General features: G+C 37.6%; 1 protein-coding gene and 1 long non-coding RNA gene across 3 annotated transcripts; one reads left to right on the forward strand and one right to left on the reverse strand.

Annotated features, from left to right (window-relative positions):
- The first annotated feature begins 291 nt into the window (after positions 1–291).
- Positions 292–13,430, forward strand: sass6 (SAS-6 centriolar assembly protein). Of its 2 annotated transcripts, none has more exons than XM_042480923.1 (16): positions 292–483; positions 2,632–2,692; positions 2,886–2,965; positions 3,083–3,187; positions 3,399–3,567; positions 3,943–4,020; positions 4,335–4,454; positions 4,679–4,870; positions 6,436–6,630; positions 7,324–7,413; positions 7,839–8,018; positions 9,356–9,437; positions 10,771–10,874; positions 11,010–11,092; positions 11,354–11,445; positions 12,380–13,430. In XM_042480923.1, the coding sequence occupies exons 1-16, from the start codon at positions 422–424 to the stop codon at positions 12,430–12,432; spliced, it is 1,746 nt and encodes a 581-aa protein (XP_042336857.1). In that variant the 5' UTR covers positions 292–421; the 3' UTR covers positions 12,433–13,430. The 2 variants fall into 2 exon arrangements, with proteins under 2 accessions (XP_042336857.1, XP_042336865.1); XM_042480931.1 differs by having other exon boundaries at positions 11,357–11,445.
- A 90-nt stretch (positions 13,431–13,520) lies between these two features.
- LOC121937605 lies at positions 13,521–14,379 on the reverse strand. The gene is made up of 2 exons (XR_006105175.1): positions 14,183–14,379; positions 13,521–13,981 (listed from the first exon to the last, which is right to left on the reverse strand). It is a non-coding gene; the product is annotated as an uncharacterized LOC121937605 (long non-coding RNA).
- Positions 14,380–14,611: the final 232 nt, after the last annotated feature.

Genomic DNA, 14,611 nt, shown 5'->3' on the forward strand with positions numbered 1-14,611 from the left:
CCACGTGCAAGCAGTTGTTTCTGAAATTGGAGTTACGTATTATTCATTGAAGTCAATACTCATCACAGAAGATTGTGAAATAGCAAAATCTGTAACCCAATTAACTTGGTCCATAGCTCTGGGCTCTTCATAGGGATTTAATTCAGTCGGTGTAGTTCTGTAAATGACCTGCGGGGGGCAGCAGTGCGCATTTGCTGTGTGTGTTCTGCCGCAAATCTACCAGAAGAAGAAGAATTCCTGTTCCGTTTCCTGGGCGATTCGGTTGGCGGCTGTAAAGCGCCAAATCAAAAACACAGAGAGAAAACACGACCAAAATGGACTCCGTGTGATGGAGGACAACGCCTGTCAGGATTAGCCGCTTCTTTAACGTTAACCGGTTCGCTAACGTGTCAGTGAACGACTCCTTAAGTTTATTGAAACCATGGAGGAACTCTTTAGCAAAGTGTTACAAGTGAACGTGAGGTGCAGGGACTGCGAGGAGAGGTGAGGCCGCGCACACTGACATCAGAGGAGTCACTGTAACATGACTGAGCCACGTCCTCAGCTGAAGACCCGGGCAAAGACACCCCTGTAATGTGTTTTAAGTTTAAAGCGGCTATGTTAGCAAATAATTTTAATAACCAAATAATTTTTAATATACAGAATATGAAAGTAGCGTTTAGGTTTAACCTGTCACTTAGTTCAAGTGTACATTCACAACAATTGCCAACGCGTTCAATCAGTTAACAGCTAACTGGTCCTTCAGAATACTCCGAAATAATTACATATTAAATTGGTTGTTTTTATTTATTTTATTTTATTTTTATTTTTACGCACACCCTCAAACAGCATTTGTAAAACATCAAATTAGTTCATGTGGGCACCATGCACTTCAGCTGCTGAGTTACTGTTACCTTCACTGACGGTATGTCAGTGAGGAAAAAATAATTATTCATTATACAACTGTGCAACGAAAAATATGAAGTATAGCTAGTGCAACCAAAAACAACAACAGTGCACCAAGAAAAAAAAACAACAACCCCGTGTGATGTCTCAGCTCACAGGCCTGTGATACTTGAGTGAATCATGACAAACTGATTGTAAACCTCCAGTAAGCAGCAGTCGTGTATGTATTTAGTGCATTTTGCAGCACACAGAGTGCCTTAAAGGAGCGGTGTGTAGGATTTGGTGGCATCTAGCGTCAAGGATTGCAGATTACAACCAGCCAAAGCTTCTTCTGGTTAGAAATCCTTTGGTGTTGATTGGTCAGGAGTTTTTTTGCCAGCAGCCAAATTATCCACAGATGTCAATTCCTCTCCAAAATAAACAGACCAGATGATTTAGATTAGTAAAAACACTGAATAATGTGGGTTCACCTTAAAAATCAGTGATTGTCTGACGCTGCTGGAGCAACTGCTAACTTTGGATGCTTAAGAAAAAAACAACAATTCTTATTTTCATATGACTTAAGCAAATATATCTATTAGGGGTCGACCGGTTAGATCTTCTGTCACTGGTTTTTCAGGGCCGATACAGACTATAAGTAGTATATGAGACTGATAACTGATATTTGAAACCCATATACATTTATAATAAATAAATAAAGATCTTTCTGTCAGTATTTAGAATTTGGAATATAACAAACCCCAACACAAAACTTTGTTTAAATGCCTGAGCAAAAGTTTAATCAAAATGGAATCTTCCAACATCAAATACAGTAAGTTCCCAGCAACTTTTTTTATAAAGTCAGGTGAAATTTTTAATTGCAAAATTGAATAAATAAAAATAGCTCCCTGAGGTTTTACATCCTCCCATGGTGACACTTTTTTTTGCACTTCTTAATTAATAAATTTTATCAGCGATCATTAACATAAAATGCTGATGTAGATAAACGGCAAAATGCCAAATATTGGCCCCAATAATCGACCAGGCCGATAACTTGTCAACCCCTAATACTTATTATATTGTATTTAACTTCTGCGAGTAACCCCCCCTAAATCCTACACACTTTACCTTTAAAAAACAAGAATGTACAATAACAAGTAAGTAAATAAGTACAAGGGGACACAGTCCCAACTGCCTGAGGCCATATGGGTCACAGAGCCAGTCCACATTGGCCCTGTCTGAGCAGTGTGTCACATAAGAGGTGGGAGATGCTGTCCATGATGGTCCTCTGGTTAGACACCATTTTCCTCTAAACCACCTTTTCCAGAGGTACCAGACAGTTGGGAACGTGTGCTTGAGTGTGTAAATAATGTCTCCATAGCTATTGGCATTGCTCAAAAAAAAATACTTGATATCAGTTGTGTTGCTATTACAAACTATGTTTTATCATCTTTTTAAAAAATTAATTAATTTTCTTTTTTTGCAAATATAATATATCATACATGAAGCCAGGCCATTGTTTTCCAGTTAATCAGAATCAGAAATAATTTTTTTTATTGCAGAGAAGGTTTGCACATACAAGAAATTTGACTCGGTGATTTGGTGCATAACAGTGCAAAAGCATCAGGACATAATGTAAAATAAGAATAAAATTTATTTTTTAAATTTTTTTAAAAAAATGTTAAATATTCTTTTTTAAAAGAATATGAAAACACTTAAAAATATATCTGTAATTAAAGTGTCAGTTTGAATTGCTTAATTTTACAGGAAAGCAAATATCCGTGTCACCATTGAGCTTCATTCGACAACAAGTCCGGTACACAAAAGGGTGAGTAAGAGATTTGCATAAACCTTTTAAAAAGTCTGCTCTCTAGATCCTCAGTAGTCTGCTAATTGGAGAAAAAAGCCAGCTCCCAACACGCATGCTCCTTCCACTTCAGTTTTCAATGTGGCCTTATATGCTCTTAAAGATGGGCCAAATCCCTGGTGGCTTAACCCTCTGCTGTTTGTATTTGTATTAGGATCTACTCGTAAGACTAACAGATGATACAGATCCATATTTTCTCTTCAACCTCTCTATATCAGAGGAAGATTTCCAAAGGTAAGCATTGGTGGGCTTTTCTAAATTACAACACTCAGTATTTGAATTTAGGATGTCATGAAGAAGCTTTCTTTTAACTTCCACTGATGTTATCTTCCCTTGTTGTTATTTGTGTAGTTTGAAGGTCCAGCAGGGGCTACTGATCGACTTTGCCTCATTTCCTCAGAAGTTTATTGACCTGCTTAATCTGTGCTACTCTGAGCAAGAGTCGGACAATCCGAGGTTAGACAAAATGCAAACCACCACACAACATCACAGTGTTCAGCTAAATAAATTCAGCTTTACATTATGAACTGATATGATGTATTGGTCCTAATTATTACATTTCAATTCATTTTCTTCTAAGTACATACTATTATTAGAGATGTATACAGTATATAATGTCAAGTAAAACACCTTCACACACTACATGACTGTTTGTCTTTTTCTACAGGTTTCTCCTGCACTTGTCAAGTCAGTCTCCAGTGCTCGAGGGCCCTGCCAACTTCAGCGTTGTAGAGACAAACGCATTCAAACACCTGAACCACTTGTCTTTACGTCTCGTTCAAGGCTCAGACAAAGAGATTAAAGACTATCTGGCAGTGTGTCTCTCCTCTCTGAAGGTTGGCTTATTCAGCAGAACTCATCATCCTCACAGTACTGTCTGTGTAGAGCTATGAATTGTAAAAGTCAAGTGATCAACACAAAGAGCTTTTATGACTGCTGTTTGTTGAACTGGTTGACAATATAATTCCTGTTTGTCTACTTTTAAAGAGGGTCATATCCCAAAAAAAAGATTACAAAAGTAAATGTCTTCTAATTGGAAAATCAACACATGCAGACCTTCACATGGATGTTTTAGGCTACAGCCGATGAACCTAAAAGTTTCAGTCCATTCATCTTATCAAAGCATCCATTATTTTCCATATAACCTCTAACTACAATTGTTTATTCTCCTTAAGTCGTGCTTATAAAGACATGTCATCTCCATGTTTCAGGCAGAGAAGCAGGCCCTCGAGACGAAGCTTAAGAAGACTGAAGATGATCTGTCCAGGCAGCTGAGTTATGCCCAACAGGTGTGCTTTGTCATATTGGTCTTATTTTAGCTGAGTGAGTGCAACAACCAAGGCAAAGTGGTGGGTGTTATGCACGCAGTGATATGGTCAAACAGAGTTTTGTGTAAAACGAACTAGGGCTCTACCTGACTCAGAATTGTGTCAGTCGAATTAGATTTGGCAGTTCAATACAAATATTCGACGGTTTGAATGAGAGGCCATCGGTAAAGTGCTTTGTCTATAGAAAAGCGCTGTACAAATGCAGTCCATTTATCTGAGTTGTTTAAAAAAAAGAAAAGAGTATTGATCTTAAAATATCTGTATGTCTCCCAAAGACGCTGTCTGAAAAGACCAAAGAGTTGGACAAACTGCGTTCAGAGTGGACGAGTCAGAGCAGCTCGCTGTCCAGCCGTCATTCTCAGGAGCTACAATCAGAGAGAGAGAAGTCTGTAGAGGTAAGACTCAAGATCTGTCCTGGACTATGTTTCCAATGTGCTTGTCATTATAGGATAATCACATTGTTATATTTTTATTAAAAAGACGACCAGGTTGATTTTTTTTTAGGGAAGCCATCATTTATTAGAAACATGCCAAACATATGGATCACAATCATATCGGTGGATTGTGCTGCAGGATTCACGAGAGAGAGATGTTTATGTGTCTTTCTGGTGTTTTTCAGTTACAGAGCAGGCTTCAGCAGCAAACCGAGCAGCTCCGCCACGAGCTGGAGAGCGCTCATAAGAAGAGCAGCCAGCAGCTTCAGAGCAGACTGACGGAGCTGGAGGCCTCCTGCAGAGAGCTGACAGAGAGGAAATACAAGAACGAGTCTGCCATTAGGGACCTGAAGATTAAACTCGCGGGTGCAGAGGAGGTAAGTGAACGAGGATAAAGAATGATTGGGCCAAGATTACCGAAGCTTTTAAACTGCGACCACAGATTTTTTTGGGTAGCTGTAGAAATAAGTTGTTAACACAACTTTGACAATAATCACCTTTTAAATTGATCTGGCAAATTTGTTAGCAAACAGTCGCTTATTTACACCTCCACCAGTTACAGAGCAACATTCATTTGGAGTTATATTTTTGTCCGCCTGATGAGCGAAAGTCCAATATTCACTTTTTTTTTACTTCTGTTTCGGTGTCTGCCAAATCCCGAGGAAAATATATCTATGTCTTTAGCTGCTAAATGTTCCACTCTGTTTACCAGCTAGTTGCTAACTGAGTCTGTGTGCTTTTTAGTGGTGAGCAGGTAGTGTACAGTGGCTTTTTATAGCTTTCTCAAAGAAAACTGCTACTTGCTACAGCCAATAAATGACGCTTTGAGATTGGAAAGCTTAACAATCAGCAGAAAATCATTATGAAGCTCTGTAGAGGCAGATTCAGCTGATAATTCTTTGTAGGTTCATCACTATGGGCATTCACTTTCACACTGCAACATTTTTTTTCACATTGTAGTTTGAGAACTTAGTAAAGATATGTTTTAACTGCTTTAAAACACTAACAGACATACAGATTTCACTGATTATCTGTTTTAACATTTAAATTACAAGACCAGAGGATGGCGGTGCATCCCACGCCGCTATTACTGAGAATGTCCTCTGTGTGTCAGCACACATGGCCTGACCTCGACTCCCTCACTTTGTTGTTGACATGTGTACACACACACACACACACACACGCGCGGGTTCTGTGAAAATGTTTACTTACGCAGAATCCCCATCTCTTATTATCTGTGTGGTTGAAAACACACTCTTAGTGGTGTTCAGCACATTATTAGTACAGCACACGTTATCATGAAATTACACCAGCAAAGAGACGACTGACTGAATGACACTTAATGAGATGTTTGTTTAATAACGGCACAAACTCCCACTCTCCCACTCTACCTCACTGCATTGCCAAACTAAAACTTCAGCAAATCTGCACTGTTTATGTAGATTGTGTTTTATGTTTATAATATATCTAAATTATTGTTTTGCTATTTAGCATTTTTATCTTACTTTATTTGTGTGTATTGTTGCATAATCTTTATATCGTATTTTCAGTATCTTTAGATTTTTTCTATGCATGTCTTATTCTTACAGAATATGTTTAGGTTTAATTTTTTTCTCGTTAGGAGTGTTATATGTATCACCGTGTTTTTACTGCTCCTTTGCGATGCTTTTTAACTTGCAGCTGTAACAAAATAATTACGCAAATTGGGATCAATAAATTACATCTATCTATTTATTTATCTATCTATGTATCTGAATTGTGTGTTTTACAATGACTACCAACAATTCTGATTTAGTCAAGGAAAGACTAAATTTCAGCACCCCTTTCCTGTGGTGTAAGCTATTCTATTCTTTTGTCCACCTCTAAATAACAACGATTATTCAAAGATTGATAATTGATGACTACATCTGCTATGGATTATTTCCTGCTGCTATGTGTGTAGGAGTGCCAGCGTTCGAAGCAGCAGGTCCTGTCTCTCAGGAGGGAGAACAGCACTCTGGACACAGAGGTCCATGACAAGGAGCGTCTGGTGAGCCAGCTGCAGATGAGAGTGGCCGTTCTGGAACAGGAGAGCAAAGACAAGGATCAGCTCATGCGACGCACTAAAGAGGTGCTGGAGGCCACTCAGCAGCAGAAGGTGAGAGCAGCTTCAAATGTGTGGTTTTTTTTCACCCACTTAAAAAACCATAATGAGGAAAAAACAACATAACACTTCAGCTTAAGTTCCTCTTATATCAAATATATTTTCCTGGTTTAATGTCATTTTATGTTTGGATTGTTGAGGTTTTGTTTCCGTGGGCTCAATTTATTTTCTTTAACCGCGCTGTAGGATTAAAGCTACGACCACAAGTTTCCAATGCGACTTCGTCTGACCTTTGCCCCTTGCTGGGGCCAGAATAAATTGCTTCATTACCATGAACACACACACTGCAGTTTATTTCCACTAAATCCCAAATACACTTTCTAGCTGCCCCACATACTCACTAGAGCATCAAATGTTGATTAATCTGCTGCTGAAAATAGTCCCCAACAAATTCACTATTTTATTTTATTTTATTTTATTTTATTTTATTTTATTTTATTTTATTTTATTTTGTTTTTATGAAACAAATGTGTTTGTCAAGATCAGTTCAGTAAGAACCATTAGGTTTGGGTAGAGGGCCAAAATCAGAGAAATCAGAGAATATTTAAAAACAAATTATTTTTTGTCTTTTATTGGGTTTTATGAGTAAGAAAAATATTGCATATCACTAGATCTATCTATCTTTTGGTACACACTCTGTCTAGTATTCTTTCTGTATTTGTACTGTTAATGTTTTTTGTTTTCTAGGAATCCGTAGAAGAAAATGCTGAAAGTAAAGAACTTCAGATTAGAAAACTTGAGGCAACAGTGAAATCGCTGTCTGAGGAGCTGATTAAGGTTTGTGAAGCTGCGTGCAGGCTTCCCTTCTACTGGTACACTTTGACCTTAAACTCAACACATAAAGGAATAACTGAAAAATAAGAGTGATTGATATGATTTCAGTTCTTTTTAGTCAGTCAGTAACTTTTGGCTGTTATCCATCAGTCAATCAGTTACCCAACAGTCTCTCTTGTGTACATACAAATGTGCTTAGTGGGATCGTTTCAAAGATTTGGTTACTTCTCTAAGTCTTTGAACTCAGGTGTTGCTTTGAATTATAAAGAGGGGTGTTTTTTAAATTTAGCTTACCCCCAGTGATATAAATGGCCTGGACAAGTAAAAGAAACCCTGGTTGTGCTTATTGACTGAGTGTATAACTGCACCTTGTTTTTCAGTGTGGTCCACTTCAATTTCTTACCTCTTTCTATTTCTCTTTAATCCAGGCTAATGGTATCATTAAGAAGCTGCAGGGGGAGGTCCGAGGCCTGGTTGGAAAAATAAAAGTCAAAAACACTGTGACTGTGTCGCAGGAGAAGGTCCTCCAAGACACCACAGAAAAACTGAAGACTGTTGAGAAGGATCTGCAGAGCGCTCAGCAGCAGCTCATCACCAAGGATGAGCAGGTAGGTCTTCAAAGCATGGAAACTTCAGAAACACTGTTTCAGTAGTTTTTTTTTGCCCTTTTTGCCTTTCTCAACTGTAAAGTAACACAGCCTCTCTTTGAGCTCCTTATATGTACAGATAATGGGGTTTGTACATGTACATGCTAGTTAATAAAGAGAAAAAGTCTTTTGTTAATTTGTACTACAAGTGTTGTTTTATTTAGAGAAAATGGCTGGGCGATATGGAGGAATTCAATTATATTATTTAACCAAATACCACAATATCGATATTGCTACTGCGATATTGTAGGGTTGACTATTGGTACTTCGGAAAAACATTTACACATTAAAATTTTTTCGATTTAAAAGAAATCTGCAGTAATGTTGATATAATGACTAAGCAGGTAAAGGCAAGTATGTTTCAAAATTACATCACATAACTCCAATGCTGCTTTAAAAGCAGGAAAAGACAACATTCATGGTTTTGCAATATTTAAAATCAAGGACAGAATCTAAATCTAAAATAATATCACATTATCAATGTAATATTGAGAAACTGCCCAGCCGCCCATAGTAAAGGATTTCCAGACAAAGGTTTTGTATATTAGAAAATGCAATTTTGTAAGTCTAAAAATAAAGGTTTTGTTTACATTTTGCTTTTTTTTAAGGTTAATATTAACAGTTTTGGCATTTGAGTCAGCCACAACGAGCATAATGTGGAATCTGGTTCCATATCCTCAAGTATGAGTGTGTGCTTTATATTGTTATCATCATTTAAATAAATAGCTGTCTTTTTTTATTTTCTTAATTTTTTTCAACCTTGTACAGACTCAAAGTGCAACTGAAACTGCACATTTTATTCTACTACATCATACGTACCTGCGCTGTCACTTTTCCTGTATTCTCCTTTGAGGGAAAAAAAATCGTAAACCATGAGGGGGGTGAAGGAATTTCATATTTTTTATTTGTATTGATTTTATTTGTATTTGATGCTTACTCCTAGTTTTGCATTATTTGTGTAAATGCTGTTAGTTCCCAGTCTTAGGTTTAAACTATATTTCAGTTTAAACTATAGTTTCAGTTTAAACTATATTTGTATGACGCAGAAACGTCAGCACAGGTCACTCTGACACCAGATACACAGCACAGACTCTGAATGTCAAGTCGTAGCTGCGATGCTGAAGACTTCTTATTTAATTTACAAACATGAACACACATGTTTTTCTGCAGCTGCGCTCGTTGAATAAAACCACCGTTCATTGGGAACAATGCTAACATTAGTTTGCAAGCTCGATAGCTTATAGAGAAAATAAATGATTTAGTATGAACGTAATGACAATATCATTCATATTTTGCAGGTTTCCAAACTAAAGGAGCAGCTGGAGACGACAGTACAGAAGCTAAATGAAAGCAGAGAGGTGTTAAAAACAAATGAGAATGGTGAGGAAGCTTGTCTCTTTATCTTTTTAATGGTAAATGCTCTAACTACAGTTAGAGGTCGTACAGTTTTGTCTCTTCTGTTTTGTGCGCTGCACCTTACAATCTGTCTCAGCATTCAGTGCCAACATTTCTTACTTTTCAATACCTGATGCTAAGGACACATTTTGCTCAGTATAGTGTAATAGGTTTAAACCTCAATGCAATAAGTCTGTGCATTTATTTATTTTTTTAAAATTATGTTTAAATAAGTAACAGCAACATCTTTTACCAGAAACAGAAAAGGATTATCAAACCTTCCAGATAAAGTAGTGCTAATGAAAACATCTGACAAGAAGCCTGTAACCAGCCCATGTGTGGAAAATCTGTTGTATTAAACATGGCAATAAGCCTAAAAAAACAAAGGTGTATTCCTGTTAGTTGGGAGAAACAACAGTTTTAAGTTGAAATGTAACAAAATATTGATACACTTAACTTTCACAATATTATGTTTTGTAATACTGCATTAATTCTCAAAAACACTAGCGATTCTAAGTTAGTGGTTTACCAGCAAAGTAGCAGTGCTTAATTTTGCTTTGTGTTGAAACCACCACCTGTTTGATCCTTCAGTGGTGCAACGCTAGCATCGAAAAATGTTCTAAAATTAAACAACATGTTTTTTTAGCTTTGTTTACAGTATCACAATATATTAAATAGAGGTGGGAATCACCAGAGGCCCCATGATACAATATCATCACAATACTTAAATTGTGATACAATAAGATTGCAGTTTTAAATGTTTTGCGATATACTGAGTATTGCGAAAAACACATATTATCTTTTACCTTTTTTTCCAAATTATATCCCCAAAGGAAAACTTTTTCAGGATGTGTTTTATCTAATAAGACAGTTTGCGTCTGTTCATCCTATTTCAATCATTTTTATTGCCGCAAAGTGGACTGAAAAAAAGCAATTGATCTCATTATGCTAGTAGCCTATCAAAAGTATAATTTGTGTTTGCAGTGTTAATGATTTATATAATAACAAAATTGATTTGTAGTGTCTGTACATCGGTACAATATTGCCATGCGAAATATTGTGAAACAATGCCCCCCCCCATCATATTGAATTTTGATGAATATTGAATCGGCAGATTCTTGCAATATACAGCCCTGGTTTGAAGATTTTCTCCAACTGAGTAATGATGGAAATATGCAGCACTTGAAAGAGTCCTGACATTATACATCACTCTGATAATAAATAATAGGCTAATAGATTTAGGATCAAAGTACCTTGTCAATGTTGTCAGTTTTTTCCATTTTGTAACCCCACTCTTCATATTTTTCTTTTCCCACAGTTATAAATTGGCTTAACAAGCAGCTAAATGAAAAGCAGCTGACCAGAAAGCCTCCTGAATGTGTGGACACTCCTTCACTTATACCCGCAACAACAGGACTGAGGGTAGGAGAAACCGGCTGGCTGTGCTGCTAAACATTAATGTTCAAGCCTCATGCCTCACTTGAAAAAACTAATCGTATAAAAATCTATTAACTGTTAACACTGACAGCAGTTAAAGATATCAGTGTGTTTTTCCAGGCGCAGTTTTATCCTCAGACAGTCAGACCTGCTGATGTCACTCCTGCTGAGCAGAGATCAGTGCCGACAGCCGTCAGACAGACGTGAGTTTGGATGGTGTACATTTTTTACATTTTTTATTCCCTCATATAAATACTTGTGTATGAACAATATATTACATGTAGTCTAAAGAGGGCTTTGCATCTGACTTTGTTTACCTTTTCTTATGCTGAAATATTTCAAGCTTTAGATGAAAATTAGTTTCGAAGTTTGTCGGTGGGGAAATTTAGTTTTAGATCAATACTTTTAGGATGTTTCTTTTTCACTCTATTCGTCGTGCTCATGTGCTGTCTTCTTGTCCTCAGCAGAGACTCCGCGGGTCTGGATTCAAAGTACTTTGAGAGGAGAGATGACAGCATCCCAATCTATGGTCTGTCGTCTAATCTGCTTCACAAAGGTAAAACCACTCAACATTTAGAGCACTGCATGGACTATAAGCTTCAGTATGTTCAGCATGAACAGTAAATACTGCTTTAATTTGACCGCTTTAGCAGAGAATGTCATGTAGTGCAGGGCCAGCGAAGTGTATGGTGTGTTGGACAGGAAAGGACACTGGGCAGAGGAGTGTGAAGGCTGTTATTCCATCTTGCTGTTCTGTATAAAAAGTACAATCTTGGAATTTAGACGGTAGAGGTAGCAACACGGCCGAATCAACGTCTGTAAAAGTTAGCCGGCGAGCCGGGACAGTTGTGACATTTTGACAGCATACTAAGTGTGCAGCCCATCATCGGGAGATTTAAGTAGCAGCTAGCAGCAGTTAGCAGCTACCTGAAAAAGAAAAGAACAGCAGCCCATCTCGCTTTTGCTTCTCAAACACTGGCCAGCTATCTTAAATACACACTGGAGTGGCACTATGCCTGCCGTCTTTGGTTCTGTTTAAAGAGCAAAGCAGGTGTAATAAAGAGACCTTGTTGCGGCCCTGTTGCAGGATCTCTTTGTAAAAAGGGCTCAAGTGTTTGTATCTGCTCTGAATGGCAGTGTCATGGCCTCCTCCTGCCCTCCCATCTTTCACAAAGAACTCTGGTCTTTTGTGCATCTTTGTAGTCTCAATAATTGATAACTGGTTGTATACACAATGTGGACAAAAAAGAGAGATGAGGAAGAAGTTAAATAGTGTTGACTTTCACACACCTGGACAGTCACTGCATTGTTCGGGCAATTGTTGCATTGTCTGTTTCTGGGCATCTTGAGGATTTCCAAGCAGCAGATTCATTAACTTAAATATTTGTGGGAATTTAAAAGTCTGAATGGATTTTTTTTTTAGATATTTAAAAGAAATTGGGTTTTTAATTTTAATTTTTAAAAGACACATCCGTTTCCTTTTTTTCCAGAGTTCCCTCAGAGAGCTAAGCCCTCTATAGCCTCTGCGTACTTCTCTGCATGAAGCAGAATGGCTTTCGTTTCAACTCCAGGTGAAAGTAAAATCATCTGATTCTCATAATACACTTTTTGTCTTCAGCTTGTGTATAAACTGTTACGGACTTGATGTGTTGAAGACGCTTGTTTTTAAATGTGTGTGCTGATTGTTTACACGTCTTTCTTCTGATCTGTGGTTAAAACGTGTACGTGTGACTCCAGTGATCATGGAGAATGCATTAGGTTTTAAAATTAAACTTTTTTCCTAATATATTAGATTAAAATTGCCATCTTTACATGTTTATATGCTTTTGTTTTTTTTAAGTTATGAAGTGTTGTATTTGATGTAAAGCTTTTCCATGCAGATTCAAGTGCTCACTGTATTATCACCAAAATTCTCCTACACACTTGGCACACAGTAGAAGTTTCAGTTGCAATCTGCAACATCACCACTAGATGCCTCTAAATCCTACACACTAAACTTTAAATCAAAGATAGCTTTCTTTAAATGAAAATAATCCTGAACTGGAAACTACATAATGCAGGAAACACTGCAGTGTTAGAGTATAATAGACACACATGGGTCAATGGAATAACAAATACAATTAGTTTAGCATGTTCATGCTCCACAGTCACGGCTGCTTATTCAATTTATGGAATTTGAAGATATTTATTATTAATTTCAATGCTAATTTGATCAGTTTATGGAATTTTTTTGTAAGGAATTTGAAAGTTGAATTGGGGGGGTCAAGACCTTGAAAGTTTTTGAAAATAAACATGGATCATTGAAAGTGCTTGAATATGTATCTTTTGTGCAAGAATGGAGACTGGAGTTTTGATGTTGTCTGTCATCTTTGTAACATGGCACAACTGAAAATAATTCACACATTCAAACCTCTCTGGGTCCTTGAATTTTAGACAATCTGGCCTAAAATGTCCTTGAATTTGATGTTTAGGGGGTGGGAACCCTGATTACAATTTAAGGTGGAAAAACATTAATTATGCCAATGGTACACTCCATACTGGATGGAAAAAGATGCTTTGAGAATATTAAGAAAGCCTTATGTATGATAAAAGTCACATGATAGGTCAATGAAAGAAGTGTGCGTCACAAAGTTTGACACCTAGATGGTTTATTTTACGTGTTCTGTATTATGCTGTAAGTACTTAAGCATTTCTCACATACATCAGAGACTGATCTAGAAGTTTTCTGGTTAGGATCAGTCACTCGTGATTCATTAAGCGTGTGTTTCTCAGGCTTAGCTTCTTGGGGTTTGTTGTTGGTCAGGAAGAGGCCAGGGGCAAATGTGGTGGAGAGATTGGTCGGATCCATGGCAGGGATGGTTGGGACTTAGGGGGTGGTAGGAATCCAATGCGGGCCTATTAAAGCCCAAGCTTCTCCTGGACCTGCTAGGTACCAATCCAGGAGGGACAGGAATGCCACCATGGGGATAAGGATCACTAGGGGGATCGGGAAGAGCAGGGAGATCTGGGAGACTGGGAAACCCTGGAGGCCCTGCAGCCTGACTGGTCATGCATACACGCTCCTGCTCACCAGGGCCAAGAGCAGTAGTGTCCTGTTCAGAAGAGAGCCAGCAGAGTTAGCTGAAGTGTATTTCTGCAGTGTGCATCTGCATAGAACTGCAAACCGTTAAATTATGTGTACAAAATTAATGAATAATGTAAACAAGACATTTCAGAGTTTTGGAAATAAAACTACATCTATTCTATTATGAAGTATGTTAGGGTGAAGGTTGATGTTTACAATGTGGACTTACCTTTGGGGGATAGAATTCACACTCTCTCAAACTGACTTGGAACTTCTTACTGGCGTAAGATGAACGGCACAGAACGTGATTCTTAAAAGAGAGAGGAGAGAGAGACAATTAGAGCAAGAAAGAAACTAAGACTGAAAAATCCAGCATGGCACTCAGTCATGTTGTTGCTATCCTTTAACACAGTGGACAGCCTAGCTTCTATTAACTGGTACATTGTTTGTGTATCTGAAATCTGACATGCTCCTCTGTGTCATAAAGCTCCATTAAAACAAAGACCGAACAAACTTTAAAGAACCAAAGGGTCAGAGATCAATTTTGCATTTGAATTGAAAGTTCATACATATTATAGTCTCTTTTAAATTCAGGACTAACATGTTGATGTGTGGCTCTGAATGTTTTTAGTTATATATATATATATATATATATATA

This window comes from Plectropomus leopardus, chromosome 3, assembly GCF_008729295.1.
Source record: "Plectropomus leopardus isolate mb chromosome 3, YSFRI_Pleo_2.0, whole genome shotgun sequence".
In the NCBI taxonomy this organism is placed as follows: domain Eukaryota; kingdom Metazoa; phylum Chordata; class Actinopteri; order Perciformes; family Serranidae; genus Plectropomus; species Plectropomus leopardus.